Genomic DNA, 23,094 nt, shown 5'->3' on the forward strand with positions numbered 1-23,094 from the left:
GTTTTTTTTTGCCTCTGGGTGCTGGAGCCGTTTGGAGTTGTGGTCCCAGGTTTTTTCTACACAACCACGAGAGTAGAAACTTCTTTTTTTAAAACTGAAAGCTGAAATTCTCACCTAATTAGGGTGACCAGATAGCAACTGTGAAAAAACAGGACAGGGGGTGGGGGGTAATACGTGCCTATATAAGAAAAAGTCCCAAAAAACTGGACTGTCCCTTTAAAAACAGGACATCTGGTCACCCTACACCTAATCATGTTTGCAGGAGTTGGGGCTTTAAGAAAAACATCAAAGATCACAAGACCTGGGATGAAGCCACAAGAGGTGCCAGAACTCTCTCCCATTCTGCAGCATCTCAGCTTTTATTAAAAACAAAACAACCATATTCCTACTGCTCATGGTTGCAGAGTGAACCACCCCAGCATAAGCAGGGTGTGACTTTGCAGTCAGTCTGCAGAATGCCTGAAACAATAGCTCAGAGAAGAATGAACTCTGCCGGCTCCTAGTAATCACATCAGAGAGAGGGGCTGGGGTAAAGCTCAGTGATGACAACTGACTTGTCATTGTTAACTATTTCATTTGTGCCTCCTACTGAGGTCACCAGGAGATCTGTGTGCAGTGAGGGGAGTTTGGAATTCAAAACTGATGCTCATGGGCCATAATTAAAAATGTAATTCAACCCTCCCCTGGACTGGACACCGAGATTGCCACGAGTATTTCTAAGACTAGGGCAATACTAGAAACTTTTGCCTGGATAGCAATAGCAGGTAGGGATGCAATATTTTTATGACATTTTAATCCTGGCAAAAGCCCTAGTGTGGACACAGTTATACTGGCCAAAAAGTCCTTTTGCTGGGAAAGCTTATTTTGAACTGATATAAACTTTTGTTGATGGAAGCTGCATCTCCTCTATAACTGTGCCCAGGGGCGGCTCCAGGCACCAGCATGCCAAGCGCGTGCCTGGGGCGGCAGAATACCTAGAGATGCCCCGACTGTGCTTGAAGGAGCCTAGACCTCAATACCAGAGGGAGCAGAACTCCTCTCTGAAGCAATCGGGTGAGGAGTGGGTGACGGGCTGGGGGCCAGCACGGAATTCTCCCCTAGAGGTGAGGAACATCCCTTCCTGGCTTCTCTCTCTGGTACGTCAGTAGTGCTGGCACTGGGCACGTGGTTATCGGTTTTGTGTCGGGGGGTCAGGGCTCTGGTGTGCATGTGGTATGCTGGGTTTTTCTAACAGAACACAGCTTTCCACTGGAAAATGTCAGTGAAATACCCAGGCTCTTTGCTATTCCACAGGGGATTAAAGAGTCTGTCTGCTCCAACCTCGTGGACTGGGATTTTCCACTGAGCGAGTGTACATCGGGAACTAATCCGGAATAAGGGAGGGTTTGAATTGCAAGAGCAATATTTATTTCTGATTAACTCCCTGTACGGACCCTTCTTCTGGAAGAAAAGTGCCTTTTTCTGGGTTAGCCATTTCTGTTCCACAATTGCTCTTCTGCTCAGTTTCCCCAGGCAGACAAGCCCTAAGGCAGTTAGGGACCCAGATCCCATTAGATTTCAGTGGGGATTTGGCACCTTATTCCCTGAGGTTCCTTTGAAATCCCAGCCCCCATCATCCACCAGTCAGGAAATTGCATCAGGCATTTCAGCAAGCTGAAGGGCTCCCCGGCTGCATCATTTTTATTAATTCCCCCCCACATGAGCACAGCTCTCCACCCTGGTTGAGCCTCAGCGACGGGGTTTGCAGGAATAGGAGCGTGGCCCTACAGAGCTCCCCGCACTGTGCGTGGATGTCAACATTGCTGCATCTGGCTGGGGGTCTGCTTGGGGCATGGAGCTCCTTGCAGATACATTTCTTCTCTCACCCCATTCTCTTCCCCTTGCTGCAAAATGCCGCCAAAAGTGTTGCAAGCCCACACCAGCCCTGAGCTGTGTGACAATGCACACCAGTACTGTGAGCAGCCTTCCCTATTTTGAGCGGCTCTGACCACAGCTCGAAGGCTAAGCGAGGGAGTTCTGGGTTTCCTTTGTCGCTGGTGGTAACTTACTCGCGTCTCTTATTATAAACGCTAACCCGGGAGGGGGAAAACAGCCCTTGCAGAGCAGCTCTGTCTCTTCCCCTGCTGAGTCACTCCACTCACATCCAGTGCCTAGAAGGGGTCTGGAAGCCACATGAACAGGGGGCTTTTGAATGCAAGCCACATACTCTAGGGAACATCACCCACTTTCAGATTCCAGAGCGAGATTCGACTGACCAATCGACTTTCAAAGCCCTGGCTGGGATGATTTAGTTGGGGTTGGTCCTGCTTTGAGCAGGGGGCTGGACTAGATGACCTCCTGAGGTCTCTTCCAACCCTGATATTCTAGGATTCTATGGTCCCACTATTTTCAGGGTCAACTGGGAGACAAGTCAGCCAGACCCAGAGTCACTTTGCTCCCTGCAGAAAGTTTGCTCGGCACCTGGGAAGCATCTCCTGCAGGGTGATGAAGGAGGGAGGGTACAAGCCAGAGGCTGCATAGGGAAGGGCCAGGAAATTGTTGTGCTGGTGAGCAGCCTGCAGCCTGTCAGCAACTCCCAACCTGGGCCTAGCAAGGACAGTAGCCAAAGGCTGGCAACTCACCAAGCTGCTGGAGGACAAATGCTTTGACTCTTTAAAAAAGGTCAAGATGCCCCCCTCCAGGACAGTCCAGGATGAGCTCCAGTTCTTCCTGGGGGAGGAATGATGAGGAAAGCATTAAACCCAGATGCCGGTTATGCTGGCAGGACCCTGTTCCCATGCTGCCAGCTGAGGAAGGGAAAGTAGGGGGAAGTCCTACGCACAGCACAACCCCCTCCCTCAACGGCCTCCTCACTTCCTAAGGAGACACTGGTTCCTTCACTGCCGGTTGGTCTGGGAGTCCTACATAAAAATCCTCCTCCCCATGCTCAGAGCTGTACACAGGGAGAAGTGCTGAGTTTGCTGGTCTGCGGCCAGAAGTTGGCACAGCCCTTTGCTGTCTGGGAGGCTGGGCAGCCTGGAACACTTACCAACCGAGGATGGGAGGTTAGACCCAAATGAACATTGTCTGCCTAAGCCTGCATCCCACCAAAGGCTGCTCAGGCTAGAGGCAGGGAGCTCCTGGCAAGTTCTGCTCAAAACGTGAATGTTTGCAACAGCAGGTGCATAGATTTCAAAGCCAGAAGGGACCATTATAATCTCATTTGACCTGCTGCATAATAGCTGGGAACTGCTCTAGGTTCTGGCACCCCCAGGACTGCCCATGGGCCCCTCTTCAGGCAGCACTGAGTCCCCAGAGCAGTGAGCTGGGATACTGAAGCCCTCGGGGTGTCCCAGGTGTCTACACTGCAGAGCTAGTCTGGGGGATAGGCTCCAGGTTGGCCTAGCCCAGGTGTGAGCAGCCAGGCTGCAAAGCCCTGCCGGCATCACTGGGACCTCAGTGGTGCTACATTCCCCAGTGCGTGTCACTAGGATTTCAGGGGAGCAGCCCCTGGTTCTTTGTGCCACACTACGCTGAGACGCTTTGTGATCCTCTGCCCTTGTGGGCACACAGGAGGGAATTGTGGGAAGGTGCTGGAGGGCTGCCTCTGTCCTTGCATCTGTGTGGGTGGATTACCAGCCCCAGGGAAGGCAGACCCAGGGCTTTAACCAAGACCCCCACTGAACCAGCTAGGCTGAGTTGAAAGCTGCACCCCACTTGGGTATGGGATATGAGACAGGAGTAAGTGCCCAGGATAGCTCTGCACTGGACTTCCCCCAGTACAAGCTCTGTGCAGGGGTTTTTGTCCCCTAGTCAGCTCCACGACTGGACTGGCCCCTGGAGGATGGTGCAGTGATGTATAAGGGCCATAGCAGGAGAGCAAATCCCTCTTCAGTCTCGTCTTGGAATAGAGGCTGGATCTTGCCAAATTTGGAGAAATTTGCAGAATGCATCAAAAATTGTGGCACCACCCTCAAAGAGCGGGACTGGCTGAGACTTTCCTAGTTTAGTCTCCCTAGCTCATGTGCTTCCAGGGGCCACCTCACTCTAGCATCTGAACAGGCCTGTGGGGTGCGGCTACCACCACATTGCACACATGGAGAACTGCGGAACTGAGAGACGCACGGAGCACGTCTATGCTGAAGGCGGGGGGTGACTGCAGCACGCATAGATAGACCCAAGCCACCTCTAATCTAGCCAGCACAAGCGCCCAGAGGCTTTTACTCCCATCTCCAACCATACCCCACAGCAGCACGTCCCTTGGATCCATTCAACTTTCCACCTTAACAGCCACCTCAGAAGCTCCTGTACCAACAGATCGGCACATCTGCCTGTCACGCAGCCCATGCATTTGCAAAGCTGTTCTGCTTTAACACAGCTGAGGCTGCACTGGAGCAAGGCAATTAAGTCAGCTTCCCTGTGGAGTTCAATTCAATCTCTCCTACCCCCAGATTGTCCAGGGAGCCGCCCTGCCCTGGCCCGGAAGCTGTGCAGGAGAAAGCGCTGTTCCCTCAGCCCCACTGCAATGTCACCTGCTTGGCTAGAAGGGGAGCAGACTGCCCAATGAGTATGCTCAGCATCATCACTTACAGCTTAATCCTTTCCCTCTGTAACCCTTAGCTGCAAATGCAGCCTGGACTCAGGTAGGACCAGCCATGAACCAGCCGCTCCTTCCCAGAACAGATTTGATCAGTTGCTCATGAGATACTTGGAGCCCAACAGCCTCCTGGTTAGTAAGACACCAGCGTGCACTTGTCCCCACAGCTCACCCCTGCGCCACAATGGGATTGTAGTGGGGTGAGCACCCACTCCAGCCCTGAAGGAGTTGGAAAAGCCCTGCAGAGGGCTGGGGCTGGGGCTGGGGCTGGGGAAGGGAGCAAAGCCCCGGCTGATTGGGGGAAGTGGCTGCAGCTGGGGCCATGCCCCAAACAGACTAACCGGGCCTTGTAAGAAGGCGAGGGCAGCCAGAGGCTCAGGAATCTCTCTGCTTCTAGAGAGAGCAGGGCCTGGCTGCAGGGAGCTGAGCAGGGTACTGGGAATGGAGCAGTGCTGGGGGAAGGCTAGAGGAGCTGGGGAGCTCCAGCCTGGAAACCCCCCAGGCTCTGGCCTACCTGAGGGCCCAAGACCAGTACCGGGGCAGCCCAGCTATAGGGAGAGGCAGCAGGTCCAACCCAACCTTGCCTGTGATGAGTGGCTGCTATGCTGCAGTCTGCCCCAGAGAGTGGGGGATAAGCAACGACTGGAAGTAGCCAAGACTGAGGTGAGGTGGGGATATGGGTGGGGGTTCCCCTTGGAGGGGGTGGCCCAGAACTGTGGGGGTACTGCCAGGGGGGCAGCACCCAGTTAAAGAGGCACTGGGATCCTGGGAGGGACATGGGGGCCAAGCTGTGGCAGATCACTGGCCTGCAGAGGGTGCTGTGGGCTGGAAATCGAGCTAATTCCCTGAGAGACCAGCAGGAGGTGCTGCAGGGGTGAGTCTGCACACGTTTACAGGGATTGACTGGGTGGTCTGCAGTTGTACCATTCACGGGCAGCCGTGTCACGAGAGGGGGAGCTGCCCATGCGAGTAGCTGGGTGAAATCTCTGGCCTGAGTTATGCAAGAAGTCAGACTAGGTGATCAGAATGGTTTCTTCTGGCTTTAGAAATCTCTGAACAACATGCACTCCCGGGAAAACGAGAGGTGGGGGTTTACAATCTGCCTGCAGCACTGGGGCTGTGTGCTGGGGATGCCCTAGCACCGGGGGACGAGAGCTCGGCGTTTAGCCTAGTTATAGACTCAAGGTGCTCGATCTATGTAGCTTAACAAGAGGAAGGTTCAGGGGTGACTTGATTACAGTCTGTATGTACCTACCTGGGGAACAAATATAATGAATAATGGGCTTTCAATCTAGCAGAGTAAGGTCCAACCCAAGCCAGTGGCTGGAAGTTGAAGCTAGACAGGTTCAGACTGGAAATAAGGTGAAAATGTTTAAAGGGGAAGCTCATTAGCCAGCGATGGAGAATCACTGACACCATTTTTAAATCCAGGTCAGATGTTTCTTTAAAAGCTCTGGGAATTACTGTTTGCTCTGTGGAAAGCCAGTGAGTGGGAAGGTTGTCCTGGTGCTTCGTGCCATGCTGAGACGCTCTTACCGTAATCGCTTTCCTTTATCAGCTGTTTTTGTCCGGTAAAGAACTCCGGCCTTGTCCAGGCTTTTGAACTGAAATCAAAGATAAGTCAGAGTGTACGTCTGTCCCGTGAGCATTTCCCAAGGGAAACTGGCTTTCAAACAGCTTCTCATCAGTACCACTGCTGGAGCGGCCACAAGACACCAGTCTAGTGAGGATAGGGCCTGTCCTGGTGCCATCTCCCTCCCTGCCCGTAAGCACCTGGGAAACGCCCATGGGTTTTCAGTTGCACGTCTGGATCACAAGCTCGCCAGGAAAATAACTTGCCCCAGGGCCCTATTTCAGGAAGCGTTTGGAGCAGACGCTTAGTTGGAAGCCCAACCAAGCATGCCCACTGAAATCCAGGCGGTGACCCATGCGCTTCAAGTCAGGCACATGCTGCAGCACCTCCCTGACCCAAGGCTCAGCGGCTGCCTGCTGACAGAGTGGGGTCAGGAGATCCCTGCAGCTGTTTTTTTATGGTCGCAATCGCTCCACAGCTACAGTACCCCTTGAGTTAGCCAGCCTGGCTAACTCAACAGCTGCCCAGCCCTGGCCATATGGGTGCCCCCCCCTCCCCCGGGACCCAGGCAGGTGAACAGAACTTGCTGGGGAGTGGCACCAAAGGACAAAGTTAGTCATATCTGCTGACAGATCCAAAGAAGCCAGCATGACTCCATTAGCAAAATGGGCCCAGCCATCTCCCTCACCTTCTCCTCTTTCTGGATGAGGATCGCTGGCATGTAGCTGTGCCAGCTGGCAAAGGGGCTGCTGTCCTGGCTGGACCCACTGCTTGCTCTCCGGTGACCCCCTGGCACAGAGACCTGAAAGCAGATACCAGTTAGTCACAAACCATATTTATCACTAAGGCTGAGAGCCCCAGCCAGCAAACCCCATTGTGCTGGGAGCTGTACATGCATAGTAGAGAACTTCCTCTGAACACACCAAGGTTGGGAGGTGAGGAGACAGAAGCAGCCGAGGAGCAGGGACTTACCCAAGCTCACCCAGCAGGGTAGAGCTGGGAACAGAACCCAGATTTGCCACATGCCAGACCAGTGCCCTGCCCACAGGGCCATGCTGTTCTCCATTTTCCTGGCACCTCCTCTGTGCCCTCTGGCATCACTCTGCTGGCTGGAGTGAATCACCCCCTGACCAAACGTGGCAGCGGGCAAAGCAAATCCACCATGCCTGGCCTTTGTCTTCATACTGTGGCCAGTACCTGATGGCTCAGTCAGAGGTCAGCGTGAAAATTTCCGCAAGGCTCAGGGCACAGCCTGTGGCGTGAGATATGACTGCCCTGAGCTTAGCAGGCAGAAACCCTGATATCACTGGCCAGCCCATTCTCCAGCCCAACCCCATGCAGAGTCCCAGCCACATGGCCCCACAAGCTGGGCACCTGGCAGGGGAAGAAGGGTTTGTTTTAAAAGTATCTGCCTCTAGCTCTGCTGAGCAGGCCCCATGCAGACACTACGGAAAAGTGCTGGGGTGGGGCAGGATCCCCTTAGCACAGCCCCTTCCTAGGCTGGAGAACGTGAGTGTTTGCAGGGAGCCTTGTATGCTCCCAAGAGCAGGGGCCAGCTCCACCTCAAAGCTTCCATGGAGCACAGCTGCTTTTTCTGCCTGGCCAGCCTATTTAAAGCCAACTTACCCTCAAGGGGCTCAGAGTTACTTTGCTTGCTAGCTCTGTCATAGGCCCTGTCCCTGCAGGGAGGTGGCACAGCTGCAATCCCACAGCACGGACTGGCTGCCGTGGGGCAATATGGAGCTTGTGCTGGGGCAGTGGCCGCAGCTCAGAATTCCAGGCTAGGCAGAGCCCCAGACTAGGTGGCCTAAGGCCTCGGGGCACCACCACTGCTCTCGCTCCGTCAGGAGTTCTGGCCTTGCTGCAGGAAGGTGGGGGAGGATCTCTGGGCTGGGCCATGCAGGATGGATGGGAGGGTCAACATGGCCCCTTCTGGCCTGGAAACCCATGAGCACACATGTGGCAGCAACCACACACTCAGCGCTGGACGGCTGTGGGATCCTGCCCCCTTGAGCGCCAGCCTGTGCCATGGCTGCTTCCTTGGGATCGTGGCTCCTGCCCTCCATCCCAGGGTGCGTGGGGAACATCCACCCTCCCACCTCCTCCATCCCCAACAGTGCCCCCCAGCTGCCTGTAAGCCTGACCGTCCCCCTTCCCCTCTCACGCTGCTGCCTCCAGCTTGGCCCCACACCCTGGGGCTGGTGCTTTCATCGCATCATTTGTGGGTTTTCCAGTTGTGCCTAGAGGCCCCTCCTGAGATCAGGAGCCCAAGACGCCAGCCCCTCCCCACCACATCGAGCCCTCAGCCTTCTCCTCACCCAGCCCTGCTGCCCAGAGCTCCTGAGCATCAGCCCTTTAATGCTGGGAACCCCCCAGACTCCTGTCAGCCCCCACCCCTGCCACTCTGCATGGACACCCCTTCACTCCCACCAAGCCCGCTGAACTCTCACTCCCCGCCCTGCACTGGTGCCCACCTGGGCTCCCCCCAGCACCCGCTTCCTTCGCTCCTGCCCCCTCACTGCTGAGCACCTCTGGGGAAATCCAGCGCTTGGACGGACTGTCCCCATCTTCTGTAGGGAACAGCTCTGTGCCCCGCAGGGACGCTGGGCCAGTCTGTTCTGGGCCTCTCCCCTCAGGTGCCCCTCCACAGCCCAGGGACTTGCCAGATCATTAAAAGGGCACGTTGAGTCTCCAGCACACGTCATCCTCCCCTTCCCTGTGCTGTCCCCACTCCCCTTCAGCCCTGCCCTCTGCTCCACTTCCACCCCGACTTCTTCCCCAAGAGCCATCAGGCTCCATTTCCTCCTCCTTTCAAACCCCATACCCCTGCCTGGCCCTCATCCCCCTCCAATGACTCCCCTCCCCCCGCCAGGGCTGCGCTCCGTACCGTGTCCGAGGCGAAATGGTCAGGGTAGAAGGCTTGCCCCTCGGGGTTGTTCTGGCTGCACCAGCCCGGAGAGGGGCTCAGCTCTGCCGAGTGCCTGGGGGATCTCCCTGGCAGAAGGTAAGGGTAGGTGCTCTGCTCATAGGACCCCACCGGGGAATAGTCCTCCTCCGGGTAACCATCCAGTTCCTCGGGGGACAGGTCCAGATAGTCTGTTTCCGGAGTTGGTGGCTGAGAACGTAAGAGAGGTCACCTCTGCGCACCCCTCCGCCTCCCCCATGCTCCCTGTGCCCCACCAGGGTGCACTCCCCAGACCCCCTCGCAGAGAGGAGAGTACCCAGCAGGATTCTCCTGCTGTTTCCTGGATCCTGGGGATCCCCAACACCTCCCTAGGTTATTCCCCAGACCACCACCAAGGATCTACCCACCCAGTCGGCCCTGTTCCATTCTGCACTGCATCAAACCCAGCCATCACCCCGCGCTCCCCAGAGCTACTGGCTTGGGCTTGCTCTTGGACCAGCCAGCTTTTCTCTCACTCCTGCTCCTCCTGGTGGCTCACCCTCTGGTCCATGGGTCTGTACGGTGCAATTGCAGGCTGCATCTCCTGGGCGCTGGGCTCATCCGCAGCCGGGGGTGGCTCCCACGATGTCTCACCCGTTACCGAATTATAGAAAAACACCTGGCCACTGGCGTCATCCACATACTGGCCCCATTCGGCTGCTGCAGGACTGGGGGCAAGAGATGGTGAGGGAGCAGGACTCACTCCATCTTCTGGGCACCCGAATGGGGAATCCCAGGTAGTCTCGCCCGTCACTGAGTTGTAGTAGAACAAGTGCCCGCTGCCTGTGTCCGTATGGGTCTCCCAGTCCGCAAGGACACTGCTAGGGCAGTGCTGGGATCGGGAGGGGTCAGTGGCTGCTGATTGCTGCCGGAGCTCCTGTATGTTCACGTACACTGGGGTGGGGTTCTCCTCCTCCTGGCAGGCCTGGGGAGAGATCAGGACCACAGTCTGTCAGGCTGGATTTGGGATGGCAGCACCGGGCGGGAGATGACTTGGGTGGGGTCTGGGCCGGGATTGCGAGAGCATTCTGGTCGGACCGTCAGAAATGTGCTGGCCATGGTGATGGAGCCAGGGTTTCTGGGAACTCAAGGCAGGGCTCGGCCGCCAGAGGGACATTGCTGCATTGTCAGGCCAGGCTCCGTCCCAGAGCTGCTAAGCCCACATGTCCCAAACCCATGAGCCAGGCCCCAAAAGTCGTGAGTTTAAGAGATAATAAATACTGTGGCTCAAGGACCTTCTGGGCTTCGAGCCCTTGGGGGTCACATTTTCCAGCTTTTCTCCGCCTAGGAACTCACTCTGATGTCAGTGAGAACTGAGATCTCACATGACTCCAGGAGCTGAGGCTTTAAAAACCAAACACATACCGTCACGAGACTCATGATGGAATTGTAACCATTGGCAACTCAGCTTCCCCAACCCTGAACTCCACCCACAGGAAAGAGCCCTGTCCTCACCTCTGTAACACGTCCTCATGGAGGCACGTTAGGTTTCACTTCCCTCCCCCACTGCTGCACTAGGCTCTTCCCAGGCCTCACCAGGAAAGCCCCAACACCGCAGTTTTGGAGCCTTTGCTCACAGCCCCCCCACTGCCAAGCCATTCATTCAGTCTCCCACGCCACGCCATGCAGCCAGCCCTCCACCTGCCTGCCCCCCAAGTGCGCATCACAAGCTCTATGTCACCTTCTCCTGGCCCCTCAGGTGGAGAGGGCATTTCCTGAGAGTGCTGCAGTCTGGCTATCCCTGCTCAACACAACTGCCCTCAGGGGGGCATTGCAGCCAGTGGAGGAGCTCAGACTACCCCCTTCACGCTGAGCTATTTTTGCTGGCAACATACTTTGTACATATATGAGGACAAAATAACGACACTACAAAACCCCTTCTACAGAAGGAACATTGATAAAGTCTCTAGAGATCCAGCTGGATAGAGATCCATTATTGTGAGGACACAGGGCAAAAACTACACCATGCTACACTTGCACTTGAGGTCTAAAAATAGTGGCATGGTAGGCTGTGTAAAAGCAGTGTGTTGCATACAATAAAAACCCCGCACCTGCTCCTGTAATTGGGCTGTGTTCCTCTGCATGAAAGGGACGGGCAGACAAGGAAGGATGGCCCAGGGGTTAGAGCCCTCGCTTGAGAGAGCTCAGTTCAATTCTCTTCCCTGCCACAGACTGAGGCTACGTCTACACTACAGGATAAATTCGAATTAGCTTAAACTGATTTTATAAAACAGATATTATAAAGTCGATTGTGCGCGTCCACACTAGGCACATTAATTCGGTGGTGTGCATCCATGGTCCGAGGCTAGCGTCGATTTCTGGAGCGGTGCACTGTGGGTAGCTACTGTAAAATAATGAGGCCAATAAAATCAATTTGAATCCACACTAACCCTAATCCGATATAGTAATATCGATTTTAGCGTTACTCCTCTCGTTTTGTAGGAGTACAGAAATCGATTTAAAGAGCCCTTTAAATCGATATAAAGAGCAGTGTAGTGTGGACGGGTGCAGCGTTACATCGATTTAACGCTGTTAAAATCGGTTTAACAGCGTAGTGTAGACCAGACCTGTGTGATCTTGGACAAGTCACGTAATTTCTCCCAGCTCCCCTCTGCAGCAAGGGGAGAATAGTCTTGCCCTGCCTCGCCTAGCGGGGGGAGGGGAGCATTGTGAGGTGCTCAGATAATCCAGCAACGGGTCCCAGGCAGCAGACTGAGGCGGGGCCAGCATCCTTTTCGTTTGTACAGGTTTCACCACATTGATTTAAAAAAACCCAACCAACCAACCCGCACAGTTGTAGTTAAAGCAGGGTCACTTTTTTGGTGCCAATAAGCCTAAAAAACAGACTGCTTCTTTAGATATCTAGATTTAATCATCCACATTTGGACATTTTGGCCCAATTTAATGGAGCATGAAAAATGTCCAGTTCCCTCTGGAAAGTCAGGGAATGCACAACCTCAGAACAGTGTCAACTTTCTGATAAATCCGATTTCAATTGCAGGAAATTTTAAATTTTCCGACTATAAACATATAAAGCATACAAACACACCACACCCCTGTGGCGTTTCTAAATGTCATCTGAGCAAGACTCAGGACTGGTTTATTGACTGGACCAGGAAACTAACTGGCTTCAGGTAACCTGCTGTCACATGCCCAAAGGAAATGAGCTGATAAGACGCAGACAGTTGTTTTCTCCTTGTGATCTCTGCAGTTTTATGATTGTACGTGTTATTGGAGCTATAATGGGTACAAAGTTTTCACACAGAAACACCAGAAACAAAGAGAGATGATTGCCCCGCAGCCTCTCACGCCCATCTCCTGTGGTGCGCACACACAGGCAGCAGTCTCAGTTGAGAACCCAGCCAAAGGGGAGGCGAGGAAACTGAGGCACTGAGCAGGGAGGTGACTTGCTCGCACTCGCACAGGCAGAGCCAGGAACAGAAACCACCTCTCCCATCTGGCACCCTGTCCCCATCCGCTGGCTAGACCAAACTCGGAGGCTACTCAAGCCAACCTGCCTCCCTAGGCAGAACTTCAGCGTGACGCCCCTTCTTGGTGCCCCCTCCTTGGTGCCAGAATCTTTGCTCCCCACATATGAGAACCTGAACTCAGCAGAGGTGAGACAAGGAGGGGGGAGGTCCAGGGGGCCCAGGTGCCCCCCTTGACACCTGACTGAAGCTGGGAGGTATAACTGTATTGCCCCTTATCTTGGCCCAGCCACCCCTCCCACATGATGGAAGGGCAGCTGGGCCAGCTGGAGTGGTGCTGTGACCCCTTGTACCATGGTACATCACAGTCACTCAGAGTTGGCCTGGTCACTCACCCTCTCCCCCACACTGCTGCCATCCTTCAGGTGCCACTGCAAATTTCACCAGCCAAACACTCAAAATAACCAACCCACCCCACCCACTTCTCCCAGAAATCTGCCACCTGCGGCAGCTGCCTAGAGATACAGCAGCCCCTGACTACAAGGTCTCCACCAAAGGTTCCCATAGCAATCACTGCTTTCCCAGCCTCTCCCCTTTCTTGGGCGTTCTGTATCTTGGGTTGATTCTGCCCAGCTGGAACTCTTTGAATTATTTTAGGCCCAGGATACTGTTCCTCTCCAGGCCCAATTTGCCACAGTCCCCGTATCAGTGTTGCTGGCTATATTTACCAAGATGCTACCTACTTCCTCTTCCTTTCCAAACCGGTGATGGAGACAAACTAACTAAGCACAGACGCAACATCAGTGTCTGGGTCGATTCACTGAACTTTCCACAATGTAACACAATTCCCATCTCCGTCACCCTTTGTCACAGACCTACAGCAGAGCTCCCAGCCGCGTCAAGACACGTTTACAATCTGAGTGCGATTCCCTGAGCCCTTGTCAACTGAAGCCAACTCCAGGGTATTGCGAGTGCTCCAGTCGCCTTGTCTGGCTGAGCGGTAGGATGCTGCGCCCTCGGCTTAGCCCATAAGCAACAGTTACCCTTCCCTGCTGGCTAAGATCTACCCTTCCGCACCTGGGATGAGCTGAACAAACGCAAGAACCTGCTCCGAGACCTGGGCAGCGCTTTAGGGGCATGGGTGTCCATCTTCCAGCCCCCGGGACCACGAAGAGGAGCAAGCGCGGGTGCTTTGACGGGCAGGAGCGTCACAGCAGCAAAGCAAAGGGAACTGGCCCCTAGCGAGAGGCCAATCAAGAGAGGAGAAAGACTTCCCCAAACCTGCCCTGATATGGGCCTGAGCCTTTCACACGTTTCCTGTTGGGGTTTGTGGGGCGGAAGGGTTGCTGTGGTTACACAAGTTTCAAGTTATGCATAATTAGTTATTTGTTGACATTTTTCATATTCTTGCAACCTGGCGGCTGCGTTCACGCTTCTAAAAGTGGCTCGCTGGTGGCGAAAATCTGAGCCGTAACTTCTGAGACTAGGTTGGATCGAGGGGAAAGAGCTGTTAAATATCCACCTTCAAAGGTTTGCTTTTCTGAAGATTCCCTCCACAGCCAGAAAAGTCTCTCATCTACATAGAGGACTGTTAAATTCCCACCTGCCGGGAGGAAAGTGAGACAAACACCATCTGGGGACCGGCAAAGAATATAGCACATATTAAGGACTGAAAAATACTGTAATGCACTTGGCTCAGCTGCAGGGAAAGGATGCAGCCAGTTGAGGGCGCCTTTATCCAGCTCAGCATCCAGCCTGCGAGGGCTCCATAACCCCTATAGGAAAAGGAGCTACCATGGGGCGGTCACGGGCACCAATCGTGGCAGGGAGCCGGTGGCAGGCAAGGAAGCAGCCTGTGGCTGGCCAGGGAACAGGAGGTGTGGGGGCAGCTGCAGGGTGTGACAGCAGGACAGCGTGGATGGATGGGCCGCAGTGAGAGCACAGACCAAAGAGCTGGCCATGGGTTGGGTCTGCAGGCCAGGGTGTGTGCGTTGGCATTGCTTCTGGAGGAGGCGTGGCCCTAGACTAGTCTGGGGAGCTGCATGGAACGAGTTACCCTTGACCCCTTCAGGGGGCTGTCCTTAGGGGCTGGGTTAGGAACAGGGGTGGCATCCGTTGACTGTTGCAGTCCTGGTGCCCATGGAGTTGGCAACTTATTCCTGGCAGCCCTCCTGAAGGAATCCTCCATCACCTGGAACATGCAAGTGGTCATGGGAATCCACCAACAAGCTCAGTACCTGGAGCACCTCTGTTCCCAGTGCGCCACCCAACCTCTCCAGGGGACTGGACCTGCCGCACTCCCAGTCATGCCTGGCAGGAGGCCGGGTTACAACAGTCCAGCCGTGTGACAGTGGAGAGTTAAAGTTCCCATCGGAAACTCAGTGTGTGCGTTAGTCGATCTCGTGTCACAGTAATGTGGAGATTTGGTTAAAAAAAGAAACCAACAATTGTGCCTCTTTGAGAGGAGCTGCATGTGCAAGGGTTTGAGTTCACACCAGCTCTTTGATTTACCGGTCAGCAGCAACCGGCTACAAACGCTGAATGTTCTCAAAAGCCACTGAAGAGCACTCCCTTCGATTTTCAGAAACAGCATCTCCTGGGGCATGGGGGTGGCTCAATACACCTGGAGACCTACTCCAGAGTAAAACATGGGCAGAGCAACAACATGTCCAGCAACATCTGCCTGAGTCTGCAGACAGGGCAAACAAATTCCGATTAGAATGTAGGCACAAATCTGTAGCTTCTCCACCCAGCAACTTGGAGGGTGCACCCAGGGAAATGAAGTGGGGAGAGGAAAAGTACCATGTGGCTGGAGGTTTTTACTTTCGCAGAACTTTCCTCAGCCCTGACTCAGCAAGGCACCTAAGCACACGCGTAATCTTAAGCATGGGAATAGCCCCACTAAATTCAATGACTCACATGTTTCAGGTTAAGCATGTGCTCCAGGGCCAGACTGAATCAGGACCACAATCTTTTTTGCATTAGTCCGTTCATCAAACCACTTGGCCTAGAAACACCAAGCATCTTTTATCCTTTTGCCCTCGAAGAGAGCACAGCCGAGATCTTTTTTAAACGGTTTGGTGCAGTCTTGCAGTTGTTTTACAGAACAGAACTAATACAGCACACAAGGTCCCTGGGGCCAGACCAGCTAACTACATAGGCCACTCCAGAGCTTCACACTGAAAGTGCAGTGTTCATTTTGTTAGTAACAGTGAAAGCAGATTTCATAGCTGCTGTGTTGTTTCGCTGACACACAGAATCACAGCACTGACAGCCAGAATTAGCGTAAAAGGCATCATCTAAGCAGCAAAGACTGGGAAACCAGATTTAAGCCAAACAAAGGCCGCACTGCAGGAGAACCTTTGAACACAATATTCTGAGGAGAAATGCAGGCTGACTCCTGGACTAAACTCTGAAGACATTAACATGCTAAAGCTGATCTATGCTTGCAAACAAGCCAGCTTCAGACTCTGCAGTTTCTCCAGACTCCCTAAAAAGAGGCATCTAGAATGGCATCTAAAATCATTCCATTCCTGGATGACACACGGCACTGAAATGGCAAAGAAGTTAAATAAAGCATGGTTATAATGTATAATCAATAAGGCTAAGTTTTTGTCACGGATATTTTTAGTAAAAGTCATGAACAGGTCATGGGCTATAAACAAACATTCACGGAAGCCTGTGACTTGTCCCTGACTTTCACTAAAAATATCCCTGATAAGGTGGAGAGGTGGGTTCAGCACTGCTGTGGTGAGTAGAAGCTCTGGGGTTCTCTTGCCTGCAGGGGCTGGGCTGCTGTGGGGTCCCCATGCCCTCCTAGGCAGTGAACACTTGGGGGGGTCCCCCGCAACAGCTGGGCTGCTGTGGGGGGTTCCTGCACCGCCAGGCAGATGCAGGGGGTTCCCACCAGGGCAGGGACTGGAATCTGTTGGGGAGCTGACTGGGAGTTCCAGTCCTGGGGCAGAAAATGTCACAGAGGTCAATGGAAGTTACAGATTCTGTGACTTCCGTGACCGCCATGACACAATCATAGCCTTAACTATAAGCAAAAATCTACATTAACAAGAATATCGAAGTTGCACAGTCAGTTGCTCAAAAGACAGGAAATGCCAGAGGAAAGGTTGCCCATGCAATCTTAGTTTGGGCCCACATGCATCAGGATGCAGTTTTTAATCACAGACTATTTTTTCGCCACAGGACCCTGGGCTCATTCGGTGCCCAGTGGATTAGATAGCAGTTCATTATTTCTTTTTAGGCTCCTCATTCAATACGCAGGCCTTGTTTACTGCACACCCTCCAAATGCTGCACTGAATTCAGAATTGTTCATTTCCTCCTAGGCTTTTCTGTAGTGCTCATGGCCGCAGGAATGGAGTACTGCAAACCAGTCCTGAACTCACCATAGCAACACAAGGCAAGATAGCATTACCCCCATTTTACAGATGGGTACACTGAGAGACAAGGAGAGTAAGGCCAATGTTTGCAAAAGTATCCATGAATTGCAGGGGCCTCTGTTCCTGGGTACTCAGCTATAGCCACCAAGGACTTGTTTTTCCAGAGGCGCTGAGCACTCACAGATCCCACTGCTTTCAGCTACAGCTGAGAGCGCTCAGCACTTCTGCAGATGAGGCCCCAGGTGTCTCCAGTTGGGCAGGAGGCACACGCAACCAGGGCAGGTTCCCCAAGCAGCCAGGCAGACTAGACACTGAGCACATAGGGCAACCCAGTACTGCCTAGTTCAGTGATTTGGGTCTGAGGGAAGCAGGAAAAGTGACCCACGATAACCCCTGTTGTCTCCATGCCACCCCCTCAGTAACATGGCCCAGCTTTTCATTCCAGAGGGGCATAGCAGCCTGACCAATTAGTTGGTCCCCTTTGCTCTCCCCTCCCCAATGCCCCTCCTTGGCCCCCTAACCCCCAGCTAAACCTCCCCCTGCTTCCATATGTCCTGTGTTTGCTCCTATAAAACACAGCTAGCAGGAAAGGAGAGAGAACAAACCCCCCAAATAGCCCCTCACGTGTGGTGTGCCAACTGCCAGCTGGAGCCTAGTGCTGGCCATCAGGGGGCATTTATTCCTAGCCTGCCTGGGCTTGGCGCAGCACTCTCACCAGGCTGGCTGGGAAAGGCAGGTCCAGGCCAGGCGGACATTTTAGAAGGCTGATCCTACTGCCTGCAGCAGGATGGCTCCTGGGGCCCTTTATAAACAGGGCTCTCCCCACAGATGGAGAAGCACAGCTAGGGAAGAGAGAGAGATAAGCGGCTCCCAGCAGGGTACAGGGGCTGTCGGGAGCTGGCACGTGCCCTTAGGGTATACGAATATTAGGCTGCCATGCGTGTTATAACTGGAGTGTCGTGAACTCGGCTCCCTTGTGCTGCTGTTTGCTCTGAGCGGCCCCGGTGAGCTGGGCTGCCCAAGAGAACAGCTGAGCCGCTCAGGGTTTTAACCACAAGCCCTGCTCCTCTGGTCCGGGCTCATGGACCCCCAAGGAATGAGCCCCCTGGGGTTTGTACCAAATGCCTAGCCAGCTGAGCTCTCCAGCCCTCCCTCCTGTGCATGCTGGCCCCACTGAGCCCATGAGGGAGGTGGGAGGAAGGCTGGGAATAGGGGGAAGGAGGTCGGCAGGAGAGCAGAGAAGAGGCTGAGGAGAAGCGGTGGCAGGAGGCACTTGGGCAGGGGGCTGGCAGGGGATAGCGGTGGGTGGAATAGTGCTATGATGGCGGCTGGGGCGGAGCCTGAGGGGCTGGCCCCAAAGTGAAGGCACTTGGGGCCTGATGGAGAGGTTCTTGGATGCAGCAAGGAAACCTGTAGCTCCAGGGAAAGAGGGGAGCAAGAGCCCCATGTTGGGGAGCAAGACAGCTGCTCCTCGAGCTGAGGGGCAGAGCTCACGGTATGCTCAGCTGGGAGGGCCACTACAGGAGGAAGAGGTCGGTGGTGATGGCTGTTGCTGCTGCTCCCCGCATCAGAGACCCAGCAGCTGCTCCTGGCTGCCCTTGTTGAGGAGTGAAGGCTGTGAAGAGCAGAGGTCTGAAAGCAGCAGCTGAGGAAAGGGCCGGAGGGTGAGGCTGGCTAGGCCCCTGGGAGATGGGTGAGGAGAGACAGGGGAGCAATGGAGGAGGAAGGATGGCCTAGTGGTTGGGGCTTTGGCCTAGGACAGGGGAGACCAGGATTCAATTCCCTGCTCTGCCACGTACTCCTTGGGTGAGTCACTTAGCATGTCGGCGCCTCAGCCCGCTCTGAGCAGTGGGGTTCCCAGCCCTGCCACTGAGGGGGGCGTGAGGAGACAGAGAGGTGCTCTGATATTACAGGAATAGGGGCCAGGTAACGAGCCTGGAGGGAAAGGAACAAACTGTGCTCGGGCAGGAGCAGCTGCAGCAGGCAGTGAGAACTGTGCCCGAAGGAGGGGCAGAGGCACCGGCCCTAGAGATGCTGGACTGAGCACTAGCAGAGGGGGCTTTGGCCCCAGGGCTTCCCCTCAGCCCAGCAAAGCCCCTGGCCTACTTTGCAGGAGGGAGCCTGAGCAGTCTCGGGGTGAGACCACACGCCTTAGGCGAGCACCCCTGTGCCCCAGTTAGCATGAACCCTGCCCTGGAGCCACTGGCTCTTTCACAGCTGCCACTGCTGAGTGGGACCAAGGAGAAGGGGCCCCACTGTCACCGCTCCTCCAGACCAAAGGAGTCTGGGGATCTCTTCCCACCCAGGCTGTTGCTCCTCTGCCGGGCCCAGGAGAAATGGGGGTTCCAGGGTCCCCCATCCATGCTGCTTCTCCTGGCAAGGTGACTCTGGGGTTACCCTTCCATCTCAAGTGCCACATGCCCCTCTCCCCATCAGTTCCTGGGGCTGCTGCCAAGTCCCCCCTTTCCTCCTGGGGTTATGGGAGTGGGTCTTTCTCCAACCCCCCTTTTCTGGAAGCAGCAGTCACAGGGAAGCTGTGGGATGGGGGATTGTAATTACTGGGTCATTCAGCCCTGGCCTCACAGTAACTCTGGTGCCAGCTGCAGGGGGCAGGGTGCCCTGATGAGTCTGTTCCATTTTGAAATCCCACGGCTATACTCCAAACAAATGTGGTGTTCCCCTGGAGTTCAGGCTAGTGTAAAACCCATAAGGGGGCACCTTAATAAATAGGAGGGGGCCAACCCCACTGCTTGAACCTACTTGACACAAGCAATGTACTCCAAAGTATCCATCTGCCCGGTGAGGGTCCCTGACATGCCCTTAACTCTGACCCATAGCAGCAGCCTGAGCTCCATTAGACACCCAAGATCCTTCTCCAGCCACCAGACAGGATCCTCTTTTTAGTGACCACAAAAACACATCTGGCTACGTCTCCTCTTAATGCTACTGAGCCAGCACGAAGCTGGGAGAAGCCCATTTCCATGCCTAGGTACAGCTGGTGAAGTGACCCTCACCTTGGTATTTCGAATGTCTTTGGGTTTGGTTTTCTTTTTTTAAGGAAACAACATTCTCCTGAGGGTCTTTTGCTGCAACTGCATCCAAGTGTGGGGTGTGAGTGGACAGAATCAGACTGACGCACACGTTAAAATCTGTGCAACACATCGGAACTGGGGCATGTACAATGACAAGCGCAAGAGAGACATTCTTACACCTCAAACTATGTATTTAAGTGAATAGATTCCTGTGTCCCTGTGTTCTTGAGAAGACCCCTTTGAATGCTGAATTCCTGCATGGGTCCTGTGAAGGGCCTGCTTCTTAGCTAGGGACTTTTCCAGAGGTTGTTCAGGCTTTCAGCAGCAGAGTTACTACTCTGGCAATAAAAGCAGTCACAAAATCACACCCTAGGTGAGTGAAGGTGATGTTTTGACCCTCGCTGTTCTGCAGCTGGCTCAAGCTTTCTGGGATTCCACCTTGGGATGAGCCGTGGTATATGACATTCCCAGGTGATAGGTTTGATTTTGCAAGATCACAGGGACTGGATTATAAAATCAGGTTTAACTGGGGACTCTGGGACCACAATGAAGCACGCATGGATGTTAGGAATGCACTTCTCCTTTTCACAGGCATGTCCCTGTGCGCATTGTACTTAGGGTGACCAGATGTCCCCATTTTTGTGTCTTTTTCTTATATAAGTTCCTATCACATGCACCTACCCCCCACCCCTGGTCCCAATTTTTCACACTTGCTGTCTGGTCACCCTAACTGCATGTCTGCATCTGCCCCTTCACTGCAGGTGGGTGTAAATGTGCTTCCCAGCTCCTGTCTGTGTCAGTGGGGTGGGGATGGAGGAGACAGTCCCACAGAGAGACACTGACAGTCAGGGAAGACTGGGAACGGACTTGACTGTTGCCTTCCCAACCAATTCACCTCTAAGCATGCTGAATGACCTCTGAGCTGGTGGGGCCAGAGTCCATCCCTAGGCAAGGGGCTGGTACCTGGACATGTCTTGCTGACAGGAGAGGGGCTGGGCAGGCATTTCACGTTGCCACGCTTCCTCCTTCAAGGCTGCAGAAAAGCTGTTAAAGGAGAACAGTCTGCCCCTAACAACCCTGGCCTGTGACAAGGGGGCAAATGAGCCCTGCCTTGCCCATACAGTTGGGTGCCACCCCACTCACCTCTTGAGAGGCTCAGCTCAGAGCCAGCCATCCTGCACCCATGCCCCACCCTGTAAATCTCTGAACACCCCCATAGGGCAGTAAGAAAAGGCTGGTTGCTACATACTCACAGTGAGGTGAGTGGGGCTGGCTGAGACTCCTGGCTGCTCGGGGCTCTGATCCCCACCTGCATGGCACTATGGTGAATGCATTCAACAGCCACCCCTCCGCCCTGCTTACAGTGTCTTCCGTTTGCTCACACATCCTGGTCTGGATCAGGTAAGACACAAACCCTGATTTGCATAGGGAGGGGCTAGTCCTCCTTGGGTTTAACCCTTCTGTTGCCCCATCCCAGCTGGTGGGGAGTGCTCTGACTAATCACAAAGGACTGGCTTAAACAAACTCAACCTGTGCAGAGACCAAGCCCTTGAAGGGAGCCTGAGGGACCCTTCCCTAGGTAACGTTCATCTGCTCTGGAGTCTGTGGCCATCTGCTTATAGGCCAGGGTCAGGAAGCTGTTCTAGCCAGGGCAGTTCAGTAAAATCCAGAGAGGTGGGGAAATCGGGTCTGTCTCATGTTCTTGGTGTGCAGAGCCTGTTGCATTTCTGTGCCTGCAGCAGACGGTCTCTCGGCACGGCCCCACCTGCTAGTGGAGTTTGGGTCCAAAGCATTAACAAGCAGCATCTCTCTCCTCAATTCAATTCCCCATTCCCCACCCCCTTGAGGACACAGCCTGGCCTGCAGGGGCTCAGCAGGAAGTTTGCAGAAGTGACTAGTGAATTGGGGCTCTCAATGTGAGGCATATTAAAGGGGCTTGACTTTCAAAAGGCTGGGCCTGGCTCGTGTCTGTAAACAGGGCCCCTCTCAGGGGTGTCAGGTTGAAAACCTCAAACCCGAGGCCATGAGGATCTTGGCCCTGGGACTTTGAATCCTGTTTTCACATTTCCTAACACGATGCCTAATCACAGCTCTAAGCAGGCTTGTCTGCCCTGGAGAAAAAGATGTTTCTGCCAGGCACGTGCTAACACAAGTGATGTGATACCCATAGTGCACACAAGGCAGTTGCAGTGGAGAATCCAAGTGGTCGAGGAGGGTTACCTGAACCGGCTAATGCGGGTTAAAGCTGCAGCTGGAGCTGTAGCAGGATGGGAACACGGATCAGTGTCGTGTGAAAATATATTTTTGCTAGTGACGCCAAGACGTGCTGGTTGTTAACGTGTTAAGCCATGACTGGACCTCCTCTAGAGCACGGGGAGACCCCAGTGCCAGGGGGAGGGTTATGGTTATGGGGCTTCTCACGGGGAGGGCTGATATTGACCGAACTCAGTCTCAGCCCTGCCCCCCTCCACTAAGGGATGGGGGGTTCCCAGCCCTCACACATGCAGCATCTTACTGACCAATAGATCTGTTCCAAGATAAACCCAGTACAACCCCCCACCCAGGGTGCGGTACAGTCAGCCTGGCCTCCCTGCACAGAGATCCTCTGGGCTCTATGCTACATTCCCCCAGCCCTGCACCCCTGCTGCCTGGGAACTGGGGTGGGGTGGGAGAGGGCAGAGGAAGGAGTTCCCAGCCAGGGAAGGGCAGGACTTTGCCCCAGCTCCTAGCAGCTAGAAACTGACTCCCCACCCTCAGCAGACTGCCACACAACTCCCCGAAGGTCAGGGATATTAGCTAATCTTCAGATGGTATCCAAAGATCTGCCCCATTGCAAAGGTGCTTGGTGGGTCCTGACATCCCTTTAGCTGCCTGCAATGAGTGGCTACTTCCTGCCGTTCCCACGCGGGGTGTTTTCTATCCTTGGCCTGTCAGCTATGAAAGTTCAAAACGCTGCCTCCGATGGGTCACGCGGCCAGCGACGCCGTCAGCGGCTGTGTCACATGCAGCACACAGCTCACCTGGGTGATAGGGCTGTTAAACGGGCCCAGCCTAAAGGGAGTTCATTCAGTAAGTGCTAAAATCTTTCCCAGTTGTTCACCTTTTGGGAAAAAGTCTCCAATTCTGGCTTCTCCTGGGGCTGATTTTTT

At 54.2% G+C, this 23,094-nt stretch overlaps 1 protein-coding gene across 3 annotated transcripts in view; it reads right to left on the reverse strand.

The window, feature by feature from the left end:
- ARHGAP27 (Rho GTPase activating protein 27) overlaps positions 1 to 23,094 on the reverse strand; it is a 78,888-nt gene that overhangs the window by 20,598 nt on the left and 35,196 nt on the right. For 2 of the 3 annotated variants that reach the window (XM_032784032.2, XM_032784030.2), the window contains 5 exons: positions 9,593 to 10,018; positions 9,037 to 9,264; positions 6,838 to 6,951; positions 6,113 to 6,180; positions 2,622 to 2,709 (listed from right to left, as the gene is read on the reverse strand). In XM_032784032.2, the coding sequence (XP_032639923.1) occupies positions 2,622 to 2,709; positions 6,113 to 6,180; positions 6,838 to 6,951; positions 9,037 to 9,264; positions 9,593 to 10,018 (924 nt within the window). Of the gene's footprint in view, positions 1 to 2,621; positions 2,710 to 6,112; positions 6,181 to 6,837; positions 6,952 to 9,036; positions 9,265 to 9,592; positions 10,019 to 13,598; positions 13,752 to 23,094 lie in introns of those variants that run through there. The other variant, XM_032784033.2, reaches the window with a different exon arrangement.

Source organism: Chelonoidis abingdonii, chromosome 21 (assembly GCF_003597395.2).
Source record: "Chelonoidis abingdonii isolate Lonesome George chromosome 21, CheloAbing_2.0, whole genome shotgun sequence".
NCBI classification, from domain to species: Eukaryota; Metazoa; Chordata; order Testudines; family Testudinidae; genus Chelonoidis; species Chelonoidis abingdonii.